This window comes from Harpegnathos saltator, unplaced genomic scaffold (genome assembly GCF_003227715.2).
Source record: "Harpegnathos saltator strain DR-91 unplaced genomic scaffold, Hsal_v8.6 scaffold67, whole genome shotgun sequence".
NCBI classification, from domain to species: Eukaryota; Metazoa; Arthropoda; class Insecta; order Hymenoptera; family Formicidae; genus Harpegnathos; species Harpegnathos saltator.
Window position 1 is genome coordinate 733,301 of NW_020230504.1, and position 26,163 is coordinate 759,463.

General features: G+C 46.8%; 1 protein-coding gene across 2 annotated transcripts; it reads left to right on the plus strand.

The window, feature by feature from the left end:
• Nucleotides 1–1,717: 1,717 nt before the first annotated feature.
• Nucleotides 1,718–26,001, plus strand: Dh31 (diuretic hormone class 2). Of its 2 annotated transcripts, XM_011153461.2 has the most exons (4): nt 1,722–1,852; nt 21,046–21,128; nt 22,200–22,295; nt 22,808–26,001. In XM_011153461.2, the coding sequence occupies exons 2-4, from the start codon at nt 21,046–21,048 to the stop codon at nt 22,938–22,940; spliced, it is 312 nt and encodes a 103-aa protein (XP_011151763.1). In that variant the 5' UTR covers nt 1,722–1,852; the 3' UTR covers nt 22,941–26,001. The 2 variants fall into 2 exon arrangements, with proteins under 2 accessions (XP_025160820.1, XP_011151763.1); XM_025305035.1 differs by lacking the exon at nt 22,200–22,295 and having other exon boundaries at nt 1,718–1,852.
• Nucleotides 26,002–26,163: the final 162 nt, after the last annotated feature.

Here is a 26,163-nt window from a genome sequence, read left to right on the forward strand (position 1 = left end):
CCTCCCCCCTCTCCTCTTGCTCTATCATCCCCGCTCGTAAAACGTTTGTCTAGTGACTCGCTTAATTTTATTATCATTTCCCTACGCAACCGTAGCGTTGTTAAATGATCCGAGATGACTCCGTCGAGAGTTAATGCAAGCCCCGTTAACGCAACTCGATATTCTTGGTTATATCGATCGGCAGGACATGCTGCTGCGGGGAGTCGCGGCGCGTATGTCGGATTGTCGTATTTTACAGGATCGAACGAAGCCAGCCGAGAAAACGGGGAAACAGCCGCGATCGGCGCGAGTGGGCGATTTTCGACTCGTATCTCGTTTCTAAAGCAGGCGCCGCAACGAATATAGCTATAGAGAAGATATTCAGAGGTATCGATTGAAATTCGAAATCGTGGCTTGACCTCACCGCTAGAAATGAAATTACGAGCTTTTATTCACCCTAGTTTATTTCGGACGATATTGCGTGCGATAAGTGACCACAGCCGACGGCCGGAAAAATGAAGCCGGTACCGAGGGCGTATCCAGTATAAAAATTGGACCGTCTCGAGAGGAAGCAGTCAGGTCAAAGAAATATCGAGTTTTCTGACAAATAACGCGGCAAATTAAATTCTCGCCGCTGTCACTCGCCGTAGGTTTTCTTCTGCCTCTGCTGACCCGCGACAGTTCGGAGCGATTCGCGAGCAATCTCTCCCCCCCTCCTCGCTTTTTCTAAATGTTTAAGTACTCGGACGATAGAATCCTCAAGACTAATCGGGCTAAAATTGGAGGCTGCTACTCGCTACGTGAGCGAAATCACAAATTTCTTCTAAAACTTCACGCGAGAGATCTCGAATGCATGGCAAATGTAGCACACAGGAGGAGGATTTCACAAGAAAGGAAGACTATTCTCGTGTGCGAACTCTAAATTCGCCAAGGGTAGGAAAATGTGTCGCGGACCAAATAAATCGTCAGTCATGAACAGACGCGAAACACATTCACGCATTTCGATGGCCGATCAAACGGCCTTCGATTAGACTCGCTCGAATCAGTCCTCGCTTGGTCGAAGCGAGACTCCGTATCTGTCCAAACCGATTATCGAAATAAGAAGAACTTAATTCATTCATTCACAACACATATTCCAACTCAAAGCTGCCAAGCTGTCGGCTGAGCCAACCGAGGAGCAGCTTACAGCAGCGATTTTTTCCGCGAGAGTTGAGGGACAAATAAATATCCGGCACGTTCGCGTGGAGAATATTTTATTTATCGCTCGAGCCAATAGTTTCACGCGAGTGCGAACGCGATGCGCGGGAAAAATGTGTCGGTCGTCTCGTTGTAACCACAAATGGGGACTTATTGGCGATCGAACCAGCCGGTCAACGTCGGGTAATCTATCAAGGTAGCGACTTCCCGCGAGTGTCCGGGATGAGCACCTGTGGAATACACGTCCACCGGCGGAAATCCCGGTGGCGGCGGCGGCGGCGGCGGCGGCGGCGGCGGCGGCGGCCGTCGCTCGTCGACGGCTCTCGCGCGAGATTTCGAGTTCGACGCGCGATGAGATATCGCGGTCGTGGGTGGCCGCAGGAATAGAGCAGCGGGTTACACCGTGACCGAGGTACACGAGTACGTTTGATTGGACGAGAATGCCTCGGCGGCGCTCTGCGGCGAGGGTGGGAATAGCCCCGACGCGGGGGTGGGGACCGTGCATGGGGTGAGAGCCGCCAAGTCGCGCGCGGGCTTATATAAACGGGCGGCAAACGCTTCGCCTTCGCAGAGCTGTATCCACCGTCGACAGGACGACGTACCACCGCTGAGCCACGCAGAACCGCTTCTCACACAGCTCCGATCACTTGCCATCCCGGCTCCTACCAGCGCAAAGGTGAGTGTTGCTTGCACCCGGCAGATGCACCCTCCCCGCGTAAGAAGCTCCTTCCGCGTCGATTACAAATCCCGGCACGATTCGTCGTCGCGGCGAGATCGGTCGTTGTTGAATCGCGAGCGACCGAGAGAAAGCACCAACCGGACGCGCTGGATCGAAGGATCCTTGCGAGCACAAGATGATGAGCGACGGAGTCTTTCGCTCTTTCGCTCTTTCGCTCTCGCCGTCGCTGTCGAGACGGGCGTTCGATTGACGAGCAGATCTTTCGCGCGAGAGAGCTTTTTTCCTTCCGCGAGCTGTCCCGGAACGATTTGTCGTCGCGATCGGAGAGATCGTCGGTAACTTTGCGACTGCGAACGGCTGAAAGTACCAACGGGGGAGGAGGCTTGATTTCTCGGCGAGTATTCAGTAATGAGATATTGTTATTCCTCGTTTGATTCGCAGACTGTAGAAACTGTCGTTTGACGGGATTCTGAGATCGATTGGAAAGACGCGTAAAGCTCATTCAGTCGTCCGCTGTTGTTAGCAACAGCGACCTTTCGAGCGCATCGAGCAATATACCCCGAGAATCCCCGCGTTCGCGCGCGATTGTGATCAACACGGCACAAACCGGTGCGCGGCAGATAGAGAAACAGATTTACACTTGATTAGGCAATAATATAACTCGAAGCGCGTTGTCTCGCACAGTAGTGAGACTTCGCGCGCTCCGACTTGGACAGTAGTAAAGTACGTGTCTCTTCGGGCAGTAGTTATCCCCGCGCTTTGTCAGACCGTATAAATCATGGCGAGTACACGTTAATGCTACCCCGTTTCTTGGCACAAGTGCAGCATGTTTGCGCGCATCTCGTTGATTCTAGAGCAAGATAACTTGCAATTCCCTTCGATAGTCGCGTGGAAAATTTATTTTAACCCGCAGGGAAAATTCACGATTAGAAGTAGAATCGCAGTAAATGAAGTAGCGAAGTGCTTTTTTGTGCCTCGGACAGCGAGGATATTACTCATTGAGGTGCTCGAGATCTACTTTGGTCGATATCAATGTGAAAAAAAATTTTGTCTCAAAGATTTTCTCAAAGATGTCATAGAATTAAAACAAGCTAAGCGGCGGGGCGTTTATTCGGGTTCGCATAATAGAACTTCGTTTCCACGCGTCCCTTGTGTAATTCTTAAGCTTGAACTTTGATCTTACCGTGCTTATATAAATCTTTCTGATTCCGAAGAGAAATATTAGAGAAACACGTAAGAACTGAGAGAAAAAGACAACCTATGAAAAAGTGCTTGCTCCTTTTTTGAGCAGTGCACGCGTACGATTTTCTTTCGATCGCACAAGTGCCAAAAATGCGTTTTTGATATCTGTGATATATAAAACAGACAATTGGGCTTGACACTTGGCAGTGTTTTTACTCGGCAGGAACGACCCGAACAGACCCACAGCGGTGTCCGCATGACGAGGGTTGAAACGTGATGGTAGAGAGAAAAAATTTACATAAACTTTGCGTAGCTTCAGTTTCGACGACGAGCGTATTGAGAGGGAACGTCAAACTTCGGAGACAAAGGTTCCAAGTTATTCTCTGGTTAACTTAACTGCGCTAAGTCACGTATCTCTTTCGTCGTAGCGCGCTAAGATATTTCGCAGCTAAAAAGACAGGACAGGAGTCCGTCTGTCATTAGGAAAGTATTTTTTGCATCGGCACGCATCCATGATGAAACGAAGGGCGAGACAGAGGCGCGCTATATGATGGTGACGCGAAGATATCGTGCGGATTAAACGACCACATTGCGAGGATGGTACACGAAATTTCGCAAAGTGCAACTCGTAAATCCGAGCCGAAAACGCGCCGCAGTCTATATATTTAAAAGCTGCATTGTCGAACGCTGCCTCAGTTACAGCGAAATGAGATGGAACGGAGAGAGAGAGAAAGAGAGAGAGAGAGAGAGAGAGAGAGAGAGAGAAACTTGCCCTAATCGAATCGCCGAGTAACGCTACCAATCTACTCGTAAAAATTGTTTACGAGCCGCATCTTCAAACGTAATTAGATATAAAGGCTCGATGCTCGCGCCGGACCGTCGAGCGGACTTACGTTTTTGCTTCCTTCTCGAGAGCGTATAATACGAAAATTCGTTGGCGAGAAATTTCGCGCTGCTTTATTTAATACTAAATGCGAATAAAGACTGTGCCAGAACGGGAGTTTCTCGCGAGATTCCCCGAAAGGAAGATTCTTTTGTTCATTTATTCATTCATTAAAAAGATATTTACTTAATGAGGGAGAGACAAAATCTCAATAGCCTTTTCTAGCATCACTACGTCGGATCTGGGCGATTCGACTAGTTGAAATTAAGTATGGTGTGCAAACAAGGAGAATTCCGCGTTATCGCGCAAAATTCGACGACGGACCAACGTTAACGCATCGCTCCCCCCGTAAAATAGCGTTATCAAGCGCTCACCGCGCGCGCTCGTAACTCGTAGCTTGTGGGCGCGAACCTAAAGGGCGTGAAGCAATACGCGTGTATCCGTAGTAGCGGTAAAAGGGTTAATTGTTGGTACATAAAGCGACCAGCGAGATACGCGCGCCGCAATAGCCAAGAGAGAGAGAGAGAGAGAGAGAGAGAGAGAGAGAGAGAGAGAGAGAGAGAGAGAGAGGAGAGGACGCACGCGGTTTCACACATAGCGCCCTCCACCGGGCGCGCACACAGGCCCGGAAAAAGCCGATGCGCTTATTTAGACACAAAATATGAAGGCATCGGAACCCACACCGCGGCGAACTCATTATGATAATTCGCACAATCGATTAATATCCAATTACAGCCGGCGCGCGCGCCATCGCCGAGCGCGACAGGAATTATGTATACACGCGCTTACGCTCGCAACGGGATTACTCCGCGCGATGTGTATATTCTCGTAATTTCCTCTCTAATTACGATGATCGGCTAATAATGTCGGCTAATCAAGGGCGCGCGCTTTCGAGTTACAAGCGGTTATTCGATTAAATCGCTCCCGGGACAAAAATTGACACTTTTTCAACAGCGCGCGTCGAGACGCGATCGCTTGATGACGATAGGCTGATTACAGGCTGATCATTAGGCGCATTTCATCGAACGATAAACAGTTCGTCGCGATCTTCGCTCACGCGCGTGCATTTTACGCACAGTTATCAGTCGAGACTCACACACATTTGGCATATAGGTTTGCGCGATTTCAACGAGCCTTGTCTTTCGCGAGCGGTAACGTAATCGGCTATGCGAGAATGAGGTGTGCATTCAATCGCGCTGAAGTGGACGTTAATCGTTTAAAAGTTAAAGACAAAAAGACACTTTTTTACGCGTCATTTCTCTACACTGAAACGGTCCAGAACTGGAACGACTGGCCGATGGAATTCAAATATCGAGGAGCTGTTGCGAAGTGGCGAAACTCGCCGCGAAGAGGTCGGAATTTCGGCGGATCGGATTGCGCTGCGGTGACTCTAATAATCGATCGTCAAATATTGACCGACCGTTTGTCCGGCGTGCGGGAATATGCGCGGGCAAATATTTTACGATTGACTTTAGATAGGAACTATACACGCTTGCGGGTATTTACGAAACGATTAGCGACAGTGGCTAGCTGCTACGTTCGGGAAAGGTCGCGTCGCGCCGCGCCGCGCCGTTCCGGCAGGAAATTGTCGAGCTCGAGAATTGGCTCCGGGATTAACGGTGGAAAAGTAAAATGCTGAGCGCACTTTTGCCGACGTTTAAATACGCGAGCTCTTTCGTGAAAGAGCCAGTCGCGATTAATCGCCTCTATAAAAGATGAAAGCGTTCTTGCATCCTTTGTCTCAACGCCGCTACGCCTTCCAGCAGGCACTTTCTTCGCAATTCTAATAATTCGCGATCACGGTAACACACACACACACACATCAAGAGACTACTACTTACTTACCGTTATTATTTTCGAAACGTTATTTCACGGTTTTTTCCGCGTCGGAGATGAGCAGTTCTCTCTCTTGTTACATTCGATTCTATCGTAATCGCGGCGAATCAAACACGGTGGTCGCGCACCGAAGACGACGAGACGTTGCCGGCGTGTTTTTAAAATAATAACATTGGAGGATGGTGAGCGCATGGGCAGCAAATTGTGTGCGGGGCAAAATTCGAAATGCCCGACGAAATGACGCAACGAATAATGTTGTTTCGCCGACGATAAGTTCGCGGCTCCCGTATGAATGGATCCTTAATGGTACCGAGTCCTACCTGTAATCGGAACGCGCTCAAACTTTCGCGCTCAACGAAGCGAAAGCCGCGGGAGCACGTCGCTTGTGAACGCGATATATCCTCGCCGCGGTAAACCATTTAAAATATTTACCCTCAGTCACAGTCGGAACCAGCAGGTGTGTGCTCGTATACATGTACGACACGACGGTTATATATGTGTGTATATATATATATATATATATAGCGTTCATTCTAGAATTTACGTAGCACACCTAAACGTGCTGCCGCCATCGTCGGTCGCCTCGCTCGCGTGTCGTTGATTTATAAAAAATACCTTCATCTAATTTTCCACCTCACGCTCGCCCGAGCGTTATCACAGCGTGTATTTTACACGCATAGTGTTTTCCGATGTGAAAATATACGAAAACGCCGCTGACGAACAGCAGATAATTGACGGCCCTCTACGGTAACACTTAGCACTCGGTACATATTCATTCCGACAGCCGATTACGATTTTTACCGAAATCTCGTGTATTTTTTTCCCCTGTTTTTTCCCGATCAACGCAAACGTATTTCTCTCTCTCTCTCTCTCTCTCTCTCAACGAGAAAGAGAGGAGAGAGAAGAGAGAGAGAGCGGGGGGAGGGGCGGAATTTCGCGTGATTTCGTTTCTAATTTCACTCGATGCGGTAATTTCCGTAAATTTGCACGTCACATGAAAGCTCCGGAGAATAATATTTTCGACCTGCCCAACACCGAGCGCGTTTTTTCCACGCTGTTCGCGAACGATCTCATTCCCGGGCTTACGGCGCCTTTGGAGCCGGCCGCTTTAATTATTTCCGCGGTGCGCGCCGGGGGCACGGTCGTATGTGTTTATCAAGCAAACTCGCGAATCCTCGCAGGAGCCGAGCACATTTTTGAGTGCAAACGCGTTGCCTGGCGTGGGAGTAGCGTCATTGATTTATAGGCAAACTCGGCCGTCGTGTCTATTGCGGCGAGCGCGGAAATTCCATCGGGCGGGCTGAAAAGCGGCTTGTAATATAAGCGCGAACAACAACGAGCAGCACGAATGTCGAGAGAGAGAGAGAGAAAGAGAGCCGAGTCTCTCCAAGTAAAAGCCTACATAACCGATTTAACGGCGGCCGGCGTTTTTCCAACGACCCCTCGCGAGCTCGTCGTTCTGCGAGGGGGAGTTGATCGCGTCGCGTCTCCTTTCGCATTCCTCTCTTTCGGAGGCGATCTCTTCGTGCAGCAAATTTGATTAAACGCTACCTCCCCCTCCGCGACTCTTTCGCGGATATCAGATTGGCTCGAACAGACAACAAACCTTCGTTATCCTGTATTCTCTTGACAGTCACGTTTTCGTACGAAATATCTTGCAACGGGAAGCCCGATCTGACGTTTTTCATTAATTAACAGCGATAACTCTCGCGTGTCCCGATGTGTGAGTAGCTCGTCGTCGCTCCCCGATTTCAGAGAGTGTCAGAGAAAAATCAATATTTTCTAATTTCTTTTTTATTTTCTCACGACGAAAATCAATATTTTCACCGCCCTCGTCGCGAGCAATTTGCACCTTGCGCCTGCGAGGAAGAGAGACGAATGCCTGAGAATTCTGAGCTTTTTATTAGTGCGGAGAAAAAAAATTTATCCCACGGCTTGTGGAAAGGAAACTGTCACGCCGTGGAGATGAATACCCACTCCGCATATAAATAACGCAACGCCAGGCCGTGACGTATGTGGAATGTGGTCGCCAAAGACAGGGAGGGACAGACGCGCGAGTCGAAACTGCCGAAACGTTCGCCCGACCCGAGAAAACATCATCGAGATATTGTTTCCATAAAGGAGAACACGGAGGCGGTCGGTTTGTCTTCTTGATCGAAAAGATACGGCAGCCTCTTAATAATAGAGGTCGAGCCGATGGCACAGCCGAGACTTACACGTGGGGGTACTGTGAGAAACGGCGCAACAATACAGATGTACCCAGAGTTCGTTTCTATGAAGATAAATACACACGAGATGCGGTATTTTCTCGCGCCATGGCTGATTTATCTCGGTATTGCGAAGCTGCGATTTTAAATCGGTTTAATATCAAACGTATCGAATTGCGAAATTCAAATGACCACTTGTGCGGTAACCTCAAGGTGAGATTGTATTGAATAAAACAAATCTTCTTTAAGAGTTCTTCCCAGGTATTCGTCTAACAAACGTCTTCTAGATAAAATCGCAAACGTGCTTCACTTCAATGCTGGTAGAATAATAATCTCGAAATCACACGATTATGCGGAAGTGTTTGAAATTACGTATTATTATGGATGTCGCAGGAGACGAGTACTGAATAATTAATTATGCCTGAATATACGTCAAATACATAATCTGTGACACCAGTGATGGTTCCGCGAACTGACGTTCAATTCGAATTTAATTAATCCCTTGACTGGTGAGCTAAATTTCGTCAAAGCGCTCAAGTTCAGAAAAATGTATTTCCAAAAGTTAAGCAATGTCATTAAAATTTTGTATCTATGGGTTTTTGGCGCCACTGAATATGAAGTCAATATATAACTAAAATCATAATTTTATTTCATCAAAATTGGCTATCTGTTACGAGAAAAAGTTAAATAATAAAGATATACAATACTTTTATATAAAATCAATAAAATAACAAAATATCGAAACAACGAATAAGTATAATTTATGATGATAAGCTATATAATATATGGATAATATTTTGATTTTTAACCATCTCTATTGGTGTTTGTGGGCTCACCAAATTTTTATTTTTCAATTTCATCATGAATAGAGCAACCTCAAAAAACCTTTGAATGTTCAATTTTAGAAATTTTGAATTTTCAGAAATATCAAAACGCAACGTTGCATATCCGCTAATCAAAGGATTAATTCATAACATTGGGAGCAGAATCTAACAATGTGAAGATGATGAAACACTCAAAAGAGAGTTAGAGAGAGAGAGAGAGAGAGAGAGAGAGAGAGAGAGAGAGAGAGAGAAAGAGAAAGAGAAAAAGAGAGCTTCCGAATAAATTACTCATATAATAACTATTGAAAGATAACGAGATAACTAGACCACATATTTTCACTAGAATTTGAGAACCTCCACCGGGAGACAAATTCGCGGGCTCATCGATCGTGTAACGCTAGTCCGTCGGCTCTTGTGTGTTAAAAGTACACGAAGTGTATTAAAAGTACAATGTTAAGTCGCGACATTCAGCTACACGTAGCTCTGCTTGTAAAATAAGACAAGATGTAAAATAAAATAAGAGCGCAAGCAGTGCTCGATCTTTGTACGCTGGCTAGCTCTCTCACGTCGACGACGGAACAAACTGTACAGCAAAAGTCGATGTACGAGTTATGTGGAATAAACATTTCAAAGTTCAGTCTCGAAGACAACGGTCTCTTCGAGATACGAAACGTAGCGAAATATTGTTCTTAGACGTGATTCCTGCCGAGAAATTATTGCCATTTTATAAGTTAGCCGAGATCTCGGGAATCTCCCTTCTTGTTTCATGGGAAATCCAGCGATAATATATATTTACTTTCAAAACCGTTTCCGGGATCGACGGAATACCGGGCGTGCCGCGATGGCGCCGGTCCTCCCTCTGTTGTGAGCTCGCAGTTTTATCATATAAAACCCGTAAAGCGTTCGGTGCACACACCTATCGGCTCTACGTGTCACGGCTTTACGCGCGTAACAGCTGTGCCCGCTCTGTGTGTATTCTCTCAGTTTGGCAAATCCCTCAAGCACTTAAAGTTAGATCAGCGTAAGATTACACGGAGAATGGCAATTTTCTCAAGCGAACGATAATGGCGTTACTTGCGCGCGCTTTGTGTTTGTCGCAGTGTGAGACTCACTTTCCGCAAAGCAACGCGACATGATGCGACGTGCCGCGTCGCAAAGCACACCCGGGCGTGCAATCGGTCGGTCGAACTAGAAGAGAGGAGCTTTTTCGATGCATGTAGTAGTTTGTAAGTTTCGCATCGGGCAGCTCCCCCTCAGAACATGCTGACGCAACGTCCGAGTTGGAAAATTCGGCGGATCGCGTCGACCAGATGTGCGCGTTTTCTTGGGCTTGAAGCTTCGTGATGAATTAATTTAATTCACGCACGACCGACTCCTACAAAGCAGATTTTGATTAAGTGCCACGCCGAAGAGGCAGCTAATATATAAATGTCAAGAAAACGATACATCACTCCGGTACTCGAGGACATCCACGACGAAAGTTCCGTCGAGACGCGTGTATGCATCCATCTCGTTTATACGTTTTCTAATGGGATTAGCGCGTCGCACATGTTACTTGAAGTTTCATAGGAAGAGCTGAGTTTGCCGCGATGATGACACTTTTACTACTTTACCGAAAAGCGAAGTAAACATGACATTACACGCAAAAAAAAAACACTGGGAAAAGGAGGAATCCATTTTTTTCTTTTTGCTTAAACACTTTAATGCTCGACGAAATTAAATGTCACGCGATGTGATGTCGAAGAGAAAAACTCTTTCTTTCTTTCTCTCTCTCTCTCTCTCTCTCTCTGTTTCTTTCCTTCTCTCGCTATTTTTCGCCTACACAATTTTGTTGAGATCACACGTGGTGGAACGTTACGGTCACATTTCCATATTGCGACAGCGCGCTCATCGTCCGCGGCGTGCGAAATTCTCAAAGCAGCCGAAGCCGCGGGTAGACAACAACGATAACAATGGCAGCGATGACAGGAGCGACGGGAAAAAGGATCTTTTCGAAACAAAGGCACTTTACTGTGTGATGTGACTATATACAACGACGGGATTGTCGAAATTCCAGCGCGTTAAAGAATTTCACTGCTGCTGGGCGAGCACGTTCGTAGAATAGCGTTATGCTCTCGTGTTAGCAAGTCCGGCACATTGTTCAATCTTCTAATCTTTCAAAGAACCGCAACAATTTGTCTGAAGCATCATTTCTGTGAAATTTACGCTCTTGATCGCAAGTCGTATATCGTAAAATATGTTACATAAATATCTACCCTCCTTACTGTAGTTCTTCCTTGCAGTAATTTACTGCGAAACGTCAAAGGCTACTTATTTTTCTAACAATATTTTAATATTTTCCACATCCGACATGTTTTTAATAATGATGAAGATACTGGAAATCGAATTGCCGATTCGGTCAATACTTTCTCTCTTGATCGTCAGATATTCATTCGAGATACGTTTGCGAAAATCGAACTTTCGCCGGCGCATATTCGAGTCGACAATATAATTTCTAAGGCGGGCGCAAATGTCGAATGGGAGGATCGGCGGGATTACAAACGAACGTGCATCGAGAATGATAAAATGACACATCTTTATGGAGTTATGGGAAATTTTTGAAACAATATTTGCAGCTCTCGAGAGGAAAAACAGACCGCCCGTCTGTGTCCGGGTGTGCTGCGAATCTTCGAGTGCTCGTCGAGTTTACCTCCGAGTGGAGCGCGAAGTCGCGAATGCTCGAATTCACATAACGGCTAAATCGCTTATCGATCGGACAGGCGTGTTGTAGTTGGCCCGGTTGACGTGTCGACGAGAGAAAAGTCACGCTTTTCGAGGAAACTGCGAACCTATCTCGCCCTTCGCGGTGAGAGCGTGTCAAAATGAAGGCCGATACGCCGAGCGCGTAAACCGATTGTGACCGCACCTACGCGAGAGAACTCGCGATATTTCTCGCCGATCGAGATATCGAATGCATCATCTCCGGAGGCGCGGAGAGAGCGGGGAGAGACGACGGAAGCTCTAAATGACACAGTTCTTAATTACACTGGCAAATTTTACTCGCGCGATTATTCTACTCCCTTTTCCATTAAAGTCCGGCAAACTGTCGAGAGAGCTAAAGCGACACTTCGAGAGTACATGACGAATGTTCTCAGCAGAGCTGCTACGAGAGAACGAACAACAACACTTCATTTCGCGTCCACTTTGCGCGAAAATAACGATTTCCCTGCCCCCGTCGTGCATCTCTACGGTCGGATGAAACGTTCCGGTACGGTTAACCGCTGTTTAAAAGTTCGCAGAAAGCGGTTACCACTTACAAAGTACATATCACCAGAAGCAAAGTGCGAGAGAGAAAGAGAGAGAGGGAGAGAGAGAAAGAGCAAATAGAAGTTAATAAAATTTCAATTTGTTTCGCGTTCTTTTTCGCTGCAGCCCTACCACCCCGCTCTCGTCAGCTCCTCTCCCCGTAGAAAATTATTTCAACCGTATAAATCGCTCTGCTACGTTTGATTACATGTGACGGGGGATAAGCGCGGAAGATTCATGTCCACGCTACAGTCCACGTAATTTTATAGCGTTTACGGTCACTAACTCGAACGGAAGATGCGGTAATGGAAACGGACGTTTACGTCCGGCCGACGGAGTGGATTTTTCGGCGGAAGCTCCTTGCGGATTTGCTCCTTCGCCGATGGGAAACGACTCGGAGAGCCTTTTCCTTCCTTCCTTCGAGTATCTCGTGCGGACTGGAGGGCGGGAGGAGGGTGACGAATTTTACGCCGATGTGCGACTGTGGCGTCGCTCTTTTTCCCGCGCGTCGACGCTTTATTCATCCCGTACGCTCGTTTTTCGGAAATATTTACTGTCGATTCGTAATCGACAATTGTTATCAACTGCACCGGCGCGGCACCACCGCAGTGAAATAACGGCAGCGTGCGATTGTCATTATTAAAACGTCGCTGCGCCGCGACAACGCGATAAGTCACGCGGAGTGCGTTCACCGCGATTGCGTAACACACCGCGCGCAAACCGTTCAGATCGAACTTTACGATACTCTGACGAGTGCATACCGGGTCGGTATGCATCACCTCGGTTGATTTCTCCCTCGCTTACGGCGACGTGTATATGTCTGCCGTGTCGTGTTACCGTTATCCGACGATCCGAGGAGGAGAAGAGAGAGAGGAGAAACGGACGTGCGAGAGCACTCCGAAATCAGAATCTTATTAATCGCGACGAGAAGCCATAAAAAGCCGAGATAAGTCGTAAACCGGCGTGAACGATATCGAGACGTTACAAAGTGCTTCCTTCCTCCACTTTCCACAGCCGCGCTCGCGCTCGCGCTCGCTCACACTTGCGAGACGACATCGCCGTCTCGGGACAAATACTTCTATAAAGGCACCACGTACGTATGCCTGTTCGTATTGACCGCCGAGCTGCTCATAAAAACGCGCTAAAACCGTTATTGAGGAGAGGTTCGCGAAGAAAGGCCTCTTTTCCTCCCTCTCTCTCATCTCGTGTCTACTTTTTACAATCCGTACCGCGTATGACGAGAATCTAATTTCTTGGGCGCCGCGTTACCTTCGTGACGTATCGCTCTCGCGATGAGACGCGACGCGTCGCGCGCACTTTCTCGCCGATGGATTCGCTTCGCTCGGGAACCAATCTATCCTTCGGAGAACACACACACACATTTCTCAAGAGCGGATCGAGTCGTAAATAGCGCGACCGTGTGCCTTCCCCGTAAATGTATTCTACATGAAAATGGATCTACGGGGCGTTGTGTGTTCTTTCACGAGGACTACTGACCCAATACGCGCGCGCGTCGTCCTGTGGTCCTGTGAGCCAGCGACCTGTGTGGTCTTGACACGGAAGTCGTCGGCTCTAGTCGCCGAGCACTTGACAAAAGAAGAAAAACGGCCGAAGCGCGATTTACGGATTCGGTCAGATATCGATTGCTCTCGCGAGGGAATCGACACGAGTTTCGGCAACCGACAGACTCTCCGGCCGGTGTTAAAGCCGATGTGAAATAAAGCCGGAGGTGCCGCGTTATATCCAACATAAACTCGTTCGCAGCCCCTGATAAGCACTGTTCCGCGAGAGCAAATATGCTAATGAGCCTCGCTATCTGGCCGCCGGACTAGTCTTCCGCGCGGGAAACTTCGGAGTGTGGATACGCTCGATTAACGCAACGACGCGCGGTCGCCCCATCTCTCCCCTCCGTCCTCCTCTCAAGGGGGAACAAGATCGAACGTAATTGTTATTTTAGCGGATCACCGCTAAAATAACAATCGGCTGGGCTCTCGAAATGCGCGCCGCAATGCGTGACGCAATGAATTGTAATATATACATAATCAGCACGCATCAAGAACAATACCTGATGGCTGATTGAAAGACCGATCGATCGATCGATCTGTCGCGAATTAATTTGCGCCTATGTTGGCACACGTACGCCGTACCTACGTGCCTATCGCATAATTATTCTTACGACATGAAACATCAATATTAGCAGAAGCAGAATGTGCCGACGTAACGCTGCGGATCGCCTTGCCCTGTCGCAGGGGGTGTGACGACGACGACGACGACGACGACGACAACGACAACGACGGTGTCGACTAACCCAGATCGGTTTGTCGATCGAGTTCGTCATTAGCACAACGGTCGTATTTACTCAGTCTTTTTCTGCTCGGCGAAAGGAACGTACCTACGTAACGTAGATTACTCGAGAAGCTGTTGCTCTTTCTCCCGCTCTGTAGCTACGGAGAAAATTCTCCGATAAGACCTAGACCTTACGTTTTTCTTTAATGAAAACCCGATATCGCTAGTAAACATTCCAGATCCGCTGGCGGTAAGTCAAGTCAAGGAAAGTTCACCGGTGATCATTTCACGCCTCTCTTTCTCTCTCTCTCTCTCTCTCTCTCTCTCTCTCTCTTCTGTTTTGCGAATGTAACGAAACGGGGAGTTTTTCTGTTGTGCCAACGTTATTCCGGGCGGAACCGATCAAAGAAGTAGAAAGAGTGAAAATGAGTTGGCGAGAAGAGGAGGAAGAGAGGGACGTTGACGTAAATGCAGGAACGCATGCCGAACACGTTCCAAAGTGCGGCGTTTTTGACGCAAGTTCGTCAAACAACGCAATCTGCCGTCGCGATGGTTCGCGTAAATGCTCTTACCGCTCGATTTTCGTGGGATTAATAGCGTGTGTCCGCGGGCAAAGGACAAACTTTTGCATTGTGCGTCACGCGATTGTTCCCCAAGTCGTGCCTGTACACGTTTTATTTTCGCCCCGTTCGATACGTACGAGACGGACAGCGTAGGGTAAGTGCACTGCGTACACGATGCTCTTCGACCACCCTCGACCGCCGTCGCCGCCATCACCACCACCAGCACGATAACTTCGAAACACATTTAAATGCATCTACAATGACGACAAAGTTGCTACGGCGAACAATGTATCGTGCGGAATCGGCTCGGCTACGTTAGTCGTGTTATCTGGCGTACGCGCGCGCGGAAACATTTCACGAAGACGACATCGCTGACGGCACGTGTGTCGGCGGCGAAATTGCGCGACTCCCCCGCAATTTAGCTCCGAGCTCGTCAAGAGTACCTAAACTAATAGAATGGGCTGATTAAAGTAGAATTACGGTCGAAAACAAAGAAGGAAGAAGAATATAAAAAAAAATGTGACGATTTTCGGGAATAATTGTGAACCTTTGAGCGATCTGCTTTAATGTAATTTTCCCGATACGTTCGGTTTATGAAACTCGTGGGACACGATAAATTAAGAGAGACACGTAGAAATAATTGGCGCGATTCTCGGAGATTCTCTCAGAGACGCGCTCGAATCGCGAACGGGTGACAAAAAGATCGGAAAAAGGTCCATCCTATCGCGGGATATATTATTATATTTATTATGCATGATTAATCGCTCTGTGATGAATCGCGCGTGATGAAGTTGACTGCTAGGCTGGTGAAATGCAATTGTATATCCGTGAGCCGGCTCCGAAATTACCGGATATCGCTCGAAATCCCATAAAGCAACGATTGCGATACGCGATCGGCGATCATTTGAATTTGGTCATGCGTGGCTCTTATCTGCGCCGGGATTTTACAGCGCTGCCATTCCGCATGATATCCGCACACGATACGTGAATAATAAAAAGACAGTTGCAGTCACGAATGACGTTGTTTGGAAACCAACTCCGCCACGATAGATCCAAAGTATAATATTGACATTGGACAAAATTGATAAGGGAAAGAAATAAAGAAAGAGAGGAAGGAAGAGAAAGAGAGAAAAATGTTACATTGTAGTTCTAAACGACGCGCACGTTAGTATCCTACGCGTACAAAAAGAAAAAAATCCTATGAATAAAATTGGGAAAATAAATAAAACTCAGGGAAATAAAACCAACGTATTCACGACAGTTAAAAAAATGCAGAAGTAAATAATTCATGGGCAAAAGGAACCGGAAGCATGAAAACAGAAAATCGTCAATGTCGTCGATATCATTATCTTTCCGTATATAGTAATATGGTTATTTGCTACCCACACCCCGCGTCATTCTTATTGACTCAAATTAATTCTTCGCGATCGAAATGAGAAATCAGAAAAAATAAGCAAAACGAAGATACAGAGGAAGAGGGAGGAAAGAGAGTGTTTTCAGCGCGGCGAGATCGACTCCGAGTTAATCGACAAATGTACATTCGCGAGTATCTCAGCATGGTGATTCAACGACATCCCGCGCGATGAGATTGATACGTGTCACTACATAACGGTGAGCAAATATTTTTGGGCCGAACGAGGCGTTCTCCCCGAGGCTGCGGGACGAAGGAAAATAAAAGCCCCTAAAAGGACGGAAGCAAGAAAAACGGTCGGCGACTGGAAGATCGTCGAGCCGCTACAATTTCTCGGGATCGAAACTCGATTATCGCGTTATTAGATTCAGCGCGCGGCTGCGATGGCACTACCGGGGCGACAATTATCGAGAACGTGTTTTCTAGGAAAATAAATTTTTATCGGAATAACGACGTTAGCCGCGAGTGTACTTAGCATACCCCCGCGCGCTGCGTGCCACATGGGCCGCCTTTCGGCTTACTTCTTTTTTCTTTCCTTCCTCGAGGATGTGATTCGATTTATCCTGCTCGCGTCTCACCCCCCGTGTGCTAACTCTTCCCCTTCCCCCGTCATCTTTGCCGGTAACAGTTACGTCTAAGTAAATCGGACGATAAATTCGACGAAATTACGTAGATTTATGGCTCGCGCAACTTCTCTCAGCGACAGTGAAGTGAGAACGACGGCGCCGGAGTCGTCTAATTCGCATTAATGGCAACCTGAGGGAATTAAAGACGAAGTTTCAACGTTTTCCGGACGTTTATTTCGGAGCGGCGAGCGCTTTTCCTTTACTAGTTATCCTCGATACGCGTATCGTTAAAATGCCGACGTAATTCGCTTAACAAGTAAACGGTACAGCCAACGCGGAACGCTGTGCGCATAACCGAAACTACGGTATAAAAAGGAGATGAAAAAATGTACTCTCGTGTTTTTCTTCCTCTCTTTTTTTTCCTCTATATACGGCCAATAATAATACGGATCGCAAGATCGACCTGTTCTCGGTTAATCAACACTGCGTGCTCTCCGATAGAAACGCAATTTGCAGTCACGTGGATGTATTGTGCTTTTGCTAATATTAGTATTTCGCATCACACGAGTGTAATTACGTGGCGCGGTATCGCCACGCAAACGCACAGGCGGTACGTTTGATAAATCGGTGGATTGAACTACTGACAACTAAATAATGATAAGGCAATAAAATTCTCCAAATGCAGGGAGAATTTGAGGGAAATGCGGATTTTCATTTAATAAACTCTTTCGTTTCACTTTTAACAAACGCACTGTGCAGAAAAAAGAGGGAAATGTAAAAATATTCCGCGAGATCGATTGCACACATAACATAATAATTTCGATTCGTGTATGGTGAAAGAGAAAGAGAAAAAGAGGAGGGGGGAACAGAGTGTCATCTCTGATACATATTCCATGTACGCGCCGCGCTATCCGCAAACGGATATGAAAACCGCAGATATGGCGCTGTGACCGTCAATTATTTCGAACAACGAATCCAATTATACCGCCCACACTACAAGGCGCCGCGTCGTTCAAAGCCAACCATGATTGCACCGCAATAAAATGCTAATTGAATGAACGTCGTGAAAACAAGCACTTCGCGAAATCTGCGTGTCTGCGGCTCGAATGGGAATTTCAATGGCATGCCATTGGCCTCGTCCGAAATATACAGTCACTTTCAAGTTTCATTCTTTCGAATAATCGACTGGAGTAAGTGTCGCTTTTCGTCGGAGTACCGGCGATAGAGTGCGTATATATTGAGCAGCACATATTAATAATAATTCGACATTTTTACTTTTAAATTTCGCTCGCTCTTTGTTCTCGGCGAGCTCGTCAAAATGCTTCTCCTCATACCGAAGACTTCTTATACAATGACAGATTTTACATACCTGGACATGCATGACGTCGCTCCGCATCCTCCATCCTGCTTCCCCGATTCAGCATCCCGCTGCTCCAGCATCGCACACCCTCGTGGCACTGACACACTGACACTCGCGCGGGTGACAACGGATAAACACGCGATCTGAAAAATACCGATACGAGAGATAATTATTACCGATCCGGCGGATCCGCGGTATATACGCGTCGCTCGCCGTCTCGAAACGCAATGTCACACTCGGCAAGATACGCGACAACACGAGGACAAGTTTGAGCGCCGTGAAGGTCCCGGATGTTTGGAGAGTGTTGATTGAGATCGCTCGGCCGTACAATGGCGAAACGTTGACTATTCGCGGGAAATGGCGCGTGACCCTTTTTATCTATTGTTTTGGTACTCTTGCGCACCGCGTATCTTTCCGCAGCCGAGTGTTTATGTTTCGCAACCGAAAGTGCGCCACGAACGGGTTTGCGAGTGACGCGTTCTTCCGCGAAGTATTGAATCCGCACCGAGTACCCGTCGAATGAAAATATCGGATAAACTTCTGGAAACCAGCCACCACGCCTAATTGCTAGAAATTTAATGTCAAATTTTATGCAAATAAAATCTGTTATGTATTGTTATCCAGCGCTACGCTATTTTCTCAGACTTATCTGTGCGCTACGATTATATGTGTGTTTATGCGAAAACATATTTGTTCAGACCCAATTTAAAACCTAACCTAATCGACTGCAATGTAGTTGCAGTCCATCTTTTAATTTCAAGCATACAAAGAGATCATGAAAGGGGAAAGTTGGTCATTTTCTGCACACATCAACTACATCCATCTATTGTTCTTGATTGAATTGCTTGCGTATTTTCCGCGAATGAATAAATAATCTCCAAGCAAGGTAATGAATGTCGAGATTTTCCAGTTAGAGTTTTAGCAAGGAGAACGCGAAAAAAGCCGCTCGCGTACGCGAACGACCCGGTTTTCTTCTTCTACGAACTATCGTTAGAGGCAATATTCCGGAAAATTGTTATGTAACCTCCCAAGGTCAAAGAACGCATGTTGTTCCATTTAAAGCCCGCTGCAGCTCTAAATTCACCGCCGCAGCTTCGTGGGGTGCGCTGTTAAGCGCAAAATAGGAATTCTGCCCGTATACTTATGTCATGTACACCGGCGAACGATGGCGGAATGTTCTTTGTGAATGTGAAGCTGAATAGTTTGTTAGCCGAGCACGCTCGAACGCGCCAACTTTTCCCCGCGTTCCGAAGAGGAGAGGCCATTGTTTCGTTGCTCGCACCTCTCGCGAATTTTCAGCCATCTCGCGCTCTTCTCGCTTGCTTCTTATCTCCGTCTTACTTTGCGTCTCACCAAAGGGCACCGGGAGGAAGGGAGGGAAGGAGGAAGGAGGGAGAGAAGGCGAATTTCTCGCGTCTTAAGAGTCGCATCGCAACGTACGACCACGCGCGATAACTTGGGGACAATATCGCATGTTGCTTCACCAAACGCAGCTAAGCGTTAACATCGTCCGATATCGCTTTTCGACATAATTCGACGTTCGAATCTGAAAATTTCGGTCTGGAAATTGTGCTGTGGCGAGATCCTGTAACTCGTTGTGCAGTCGTTACGATAACGATCTGTCGTTGCGCAGGTATAATATATGGCAGAGAAGATGCGCAACATTATATAACGAACCGAAAACTGTCTTTATTAGCATATAACAAGTTACAGAATCCCGCTACTGCGGAGCAAGTCGTACGTGTATATATATATATATATATATACATCAGGCACCTTCCCTTTAAATAAACACCAGAAGAGCAGATAGATATCCCTCGCGGCGCAGACCTTCCTTATCTTTACAGCTTTTATGAGGCTTACGACGAGGATCGACGACCCGGAAGCAGCGTGAATCACGCCGCAAGAAGCGCCTCTCCTCTCGTTACCTCAAATCAATAAGACGAACAGAAGTAAAAAGAAGGGAAAAGACATTGTGCGTCTCAGGAGGAGACATTTGTAGTTTTTTTTTACCCTGTGTATAGAGCAAAATTCGAGGTGTAACTCTCTTTACGAGTTCGCGTTCACCGTCGGCCCTGTGATTTTTGTAAAGCCAAGCGGACGCTTCAAACGCGCACAAGCACGTTGCTCGTGTCACCTTTCCGCAACTACCGTCTGAATTATTATTATTGTATATTCGAGAGATTCCGATATATATATATATATATATACGCTCCGGTTAAATTCCATCTCGTCGGATTCGAAATTTACGACGCGAGAGAAGACGCGAAACTCTGCGAGTTTCCCACCCCATAGCGCGGGTGGTGTACGTCTCGAGACAGTTCTTGGTGCTCAATCTATCGCTGAGATGTACGAGACGGCGGTGGCGGCGGCGGAGCTCTCCGTAATCAGGAACATTTCTCTCTCCCGGGGTTTACTGCCCTTTAATCCGGCGACGTGTGCATGGCGAAGCGTATCCGTTAACATCGCCGTACGTAATTCTCCATTAAACGACGCTGCAGACAGTAGTCTCTCTAACGGCAGAGAGCACGGAACGGTGAATATCGCGGTGAATTACGTGTTACACGGGAGGTGCGTACGAACGTGACGCGTATTCGCGTGACTTACGACCGTATTTATGTCTAATTTCACATTGAATGTGATTGCGCTTCGATACCGAGGCCCTCCTCGGTGTAACTTTTCAAGAGCACATGTGCCTGTGTATCGTCTCCCGTACGAGACCGTAAGGTCTCGCTCGACTAGATAGTCATGTAAATTTCTTACAATCACGCGATTATTTCTGTTTAGATGCAGTCCAGAGTAACGATCCTGTGCACGCTGTTGGCGCTCGTTGCCGTCTCGAGCCTCCTAGTGGACGCAATACCGCATAGGTAAATTCCATTCGACGAGATTGAACGACGGATCGACAAGAGAGCAAAGCAACGGGGACTGCTGGCTACAAGTGTTATAAGTGTAAACAAAACGCAGGGTCGCGTATATGAAAGTTCCCCGCTAGCTTTCTCTCCCTTCTTTTGTTCTCTCTCTCTCTCTCTCTCTCTCTTTCTCTCTCTCTCTCTCTCTCTCCCTCTCTCTCTCCCTCTCTCTCTCTTTCTCTCTCTCTCTGCCCCTCTTTCTCTCTCACACACACGCATAGGCGAATATATTCGTGCCAATAAATCCCGATATTATTAATAAAATCAAGGCTATAAAATTTGCACGAAAAAGAGAAATAGAGGGAGTCAACGTGGTTTTCAATCGAGTCGATTTGACCGGTTACGTAAATATACATACATATATTCGCCATGCGAATGAAACTACATAATTTGTTAAACAGAGATTTTCAGATGCAATCATTTGTACGAATTGCGCGATCGCGGTTGCTTTTAGTGTATGTATGTATGTGTGCGCGTTTGCATGCTCGTGTGTTCGCAACTAAACGAATATGTTGAACGAGAACGGAAGTGCATCTGTTTGCGCGTCGAACAGTTTAACCCAGTTCCGCGTTTGACGACGCACCGAGCCGATAGAAAGGAATACACAGAAAGTGACTCGATCGTCGCCAAATGGCGTTTCAGACAACGACGGATAATTTTGAGTTATGCGCGCGGCTGTTTTTTTCCCATTCTTAACTGCATTATACAATATTTGTCGAACGTCTCTGTCGCCGTGTCCACGCGCGGTTTTTCTTGGTCTCGTTTCAAAAAGATTGCGAGTTCGGCGACCGATCGATTTCACTGCCGTTAAGTTACGTGTTTTTCCGCTTGTTTCCTGCTATCGTATCACCGCGCGGCGAGATTGAGACAGCGAAAGAGAGAAACAGAGAGAGAGAGAGAGAGAGAGAGAGAGAGAGAGAGAGAGAGAGAGAGAGAGAGAGAGAGAAGGAAAGAGAAAAAGAAACGCTCACGCAAACTTGTTGCAATCGTAATAATCGAACGATCCAATTTTACGCACGGCCATGAAAGTTACTGGGATCAGCAAGACGACATAGACCGGGACGAGTTTCTAGAGATACTCTCTCGTCTCAGTCGCACCGTAATGAGCCATCCTGAAATGGAAAAGTAAGGAAATGTGATAACAATCTCAACATTAGAGTGCATGCTTTTATCCTGGACACTGGAATCGCGCATTGTCAGTGATAATTATAATTCGGATAATTATTATCCGTGTCAGAGTGAAAAAGTTCGCTCCGATTTTTCAGTGAAATTTGTCTCGAGTGCGCTCAATGTGAACGAAAATTTTATCATTCATCAACCGAGCACAATTGTATAATTTTGTCCAAGTTCCTTTCGTTTATAATTTTTCGCCAATGTTTCAGCGGTTTACGTTTCTATCGTAAGAAGAGCTAGTCTTTACCGTCGAATAATACAGAAAGGAAAATCGAAGCGAGTTATTCAACCGACACGCAGTATTAACTCATTTCGAGAAAGAATCGTAAGAATTCGGGACGCAAGTTTCAAGTCCTCGAGCAAGCGCTTTTGCCGCTCGCCGGCGAAGGACTTCCATGTGCTTTTCAAAACGGTCGACATCGCATACGTCTAATGAAACATGATAACCGCACGTTTTCTCGCAGCACCAAGCGAGGATTGGATTTGGGTCTAAGTCGCGGCTTCAGCGGTTCTCAATCGGCGAAACACATGATGGGGCTCGCAGCAGCGAACTACGCCGGCGGTCCCGGACGGAGGCGTCGCTCGGAACAGGCGTAGATGGCAGATTCAAACGCCGATGCAAAGAAATTATTACCCGTAATATCACTTTCGACTTGATCCTCCTACCACTCTGTCTCTACCTCGAGCTTGAAGCTGATGTGTGAAAATTTGCCGTTGCCAGTGGTGTGACTAGGCGAGCGTCCGCGCGCTCCAGAGATATTCGACCATTAATTCCACTTAGACTTACAGTGCGAGGGGGAGTGTATATTGTAGTGTACATCTTTGTCTCCTCGAGTCGTAAATAATGAGCGAGCTTGTCGCGCGAGCTCAAAAATTACGGTTCCAATAAATCGTTTGGGTGTTACTCGCGTCTCGAGCGTCGCGCGCGCGCGCGCGATCGAGTTTTAGCTATATAATCTATTCTTCATCTCTCCCCTGTAGTTCTTCGCACTCGAAGCCCTTCGCGCGTCCCTACTACCGTGACTAGTTGCACCACTGATCGTTCGTGTCCGCTGAATTGCGTGCGCTGCTGAATTGCACATTTTGTTCCAAGTGTCAATTTCTTTTCGATGACGCTACTTGGAGAGAAGAGACCAATGCGGGATCTCGCGTGTAGGCGCTTCTGCCTCAAATTCATTTCATATGGAGATGTATACGTGTTTCTTTAATTGTAGTATAGCCATGAATCGGATTATTAAAAAGACAGTTCGTTTTAATTGCGCACAAATCCAGTCGGAGAGAGCACGGTTGTATTAATTAATAAACGACACGACATGAAAAATGTCACGGATTTATTTAGATCGAGCCCAGCTGCGACTCATTCACACCCACACATACACACACACACGCGCGCGCGCGCGCGCGCACGCGCATAACTGTATGTCAAAATCAATGTTTCGCAATGATTTTATGGATTAACATAGCTCGGATTAACATAATCGGCTTTCGCGCGATTGAAACTCCTCGTCCGCCGTCCCGCCGGCCGGCGAGGAAGAAATCGAAAGCACGGAACGAGGAAACGTCTCCAAGTATTTATCATTGTTGCGCAGTGTACCGCTGAAATTGATTTCCCATCTGGAGTACGTTGCGCGCGCGAGTCGTGCGCGCGGATTAACAACTTTATCCATCCCATGAGATAAATGAAGAGGATACGGCGTTTCGCTGATCCGACAGGCTCCTGCGAGTCGCAAGCCTCCGCGAATCGATGACGCACCGTTTCCGGACTCGATTTATTCTAGTCATTACGATCTGCAATTGAAATCGTACCATTTTCGCCCCACGTTCCTCCGAGCGCCGCACCGAACGGTAGAGAGTTTTTTTTCTCCCCCTAACCCTTTACGCGGGGAATAATCTTTCTTACGAGCGACAAAACATCCGCTTCGTTATACTTTCATATCTCGACGTATTGTACGATTACGCTCGCGCTCGTTCTCAATCTTGTCCGCTCCCACCCCTCCCCCTCTCCTCCTTATTTTTTCTGACTTTCCTAGTGAGTCTTGTAAAAAGAAAAAAAAAGAGAATCGTCGTATCTAATATATGATAATTATATAATCGGTGTTGTTCGCGCTCATTAGGGCAGAAGTGCTTAAACCTCATCGTCTCGTCGACGAGGACGATACGCGAATTTCTCTCTCTCGTCTCGTCGGCGAGAAAGATCGCGATTTCGCGCGTCGGGAATTAGAATCGCGCGAGTAATATCGTATTTATCGTAATTTCCAACGGCCCCTCTTTTACGTCCACTTATTTTACTTGAAGAACCGAGAGAACTCCTCTCACACGAGGCGCGTCGCTTGAGACTAGTTTGAACGATTCTACCACTTTAAATCACTTCATGTCCATTGACTTATGTATTGCCTGTAACACACGCTACGTGCACCGGCTGCACCGTGCTCGTATAGAGGAAGAAAAATATCGTACAAAACGTGCGACCTAGAGATAGTGAGACCTCTCGTCCCTTTTCGTGTTACTTTCTCGTTAGACTTAGATAAGTAGACACCAGGGATGCGCAACGTCCTGCCTTCGTCCCGCTTCGAAATTAAAGCGAACAGCGGAGTGGTGCGCGTCATATTGGTTGCTTCTTTTTTCTTTCTATTCCTTTTTTTTAATAGTACCAACCACGTTATATTAAACATTCACGCGCCACTGAATCACGGTGATATTGTAGGACAAACGATAGCTCACAAAAATAACACGTACATTGTTTTATAGCTTTTTCCATTTAACGCGATCAATTAGTTGAAATAACTTTTGCGGTTCCCCGAATGAACCTACGGCTGCATCGACATTGGATGTCGATGTGGAACAGATTCTATGCACAGCGAGGGCTGATTTATTTTCATTTCTAGCCAAGTGCGACCCACTTCAATATCTCAGTTGCGCATTCCTGCCAACAGGTGGTAACCAAAACGCACAGTGAGTGTTGGTAATGCGTTTCTGAATACGTTCGGGAAGAAATAACACGCGATACAACCCGAAGGGCTCGGAGCAACAGCACGTTAAATCGAATAAATCCCGCTAGATTCTATTACGTCGAAAGATTATGAGGGTACCTGCAAGTTTCTATATATATTCCATATATTGTGTTAGAAATAACAGAGTGTGATGTCTACGAAATGCAGATGATGCGATTATGACCAAATTTACGAAATTTACGAAGCGCCAAGATTTAGCTCGCTTATTCTCCTATTTAAGACGCGCTTACGTTCGTCCCGAAACGAATACACACTGTGTTGTGCGGCCTATGAAATAATATATTAGCTGATAAATAATTCAACAGATGCAGAAAAGAGAGCGAAGTGGCATACCGTTTCTCGCTTGATATACGAGTTAACAGCGATCTCTTCGAATCCTCATACGATAACTATATCGTCCGACGCGGACGCGAAAGCGAGAATTTTATTCCCTCGTAAAATTATTCGATATTATAGAAATGTGTGTACGAATGTGCCCATGGACGAAGCGATCCGCCCGATCGCGATCGCGAAGTCCCGGTTTGGTTATCACCGATCCCAGAGCGAAGCGCGTGAAGTCGAGACCTGTCGTTTCTGTGTGTATTATAAAGAGATTTATTGCCTCTAGTGGAAACTGATCGTAAATAAAAGTTACCTACTTTAACCCAGCCATGCGCGAACGTTATTTATTCCGACGATGCTCACGCAACGCGTGTCCTCGCGTTTAACGTTAAACCACGATTCACGCTCTACTTGTCGCTGGATATTCGGAAGAGCAACACGACGCGCTCGTGTCGGTTGCGCTTTTCCACGGTAAATTGAAATTTTTG

Excerpts from the sequence above, each read along its gene's own strand:
- Dh31 (XM_011153461.2), top strand. The coding sequence starts at position 21,046 with ATGCAGTCCAGAGTAACGATCCTGTGCACGCTGTTGGCGCTCGTTGCC. Across the intron at positions 21,129-22,199 it reads GTGGACGCAATACCGCATAG|TTACTGGGATCAGCAAGACG; the intron begins GTAAATTCCATT and ends CGGCCATGAAAG. Across the intron at positions 22,296-22,807 it reads AGCCATCCTGAAATGGAAAA|CACCAAGCGAGGATTGGATT; the intron begins GTAAGGAAATGT and ends GTTTTCTCGCAG.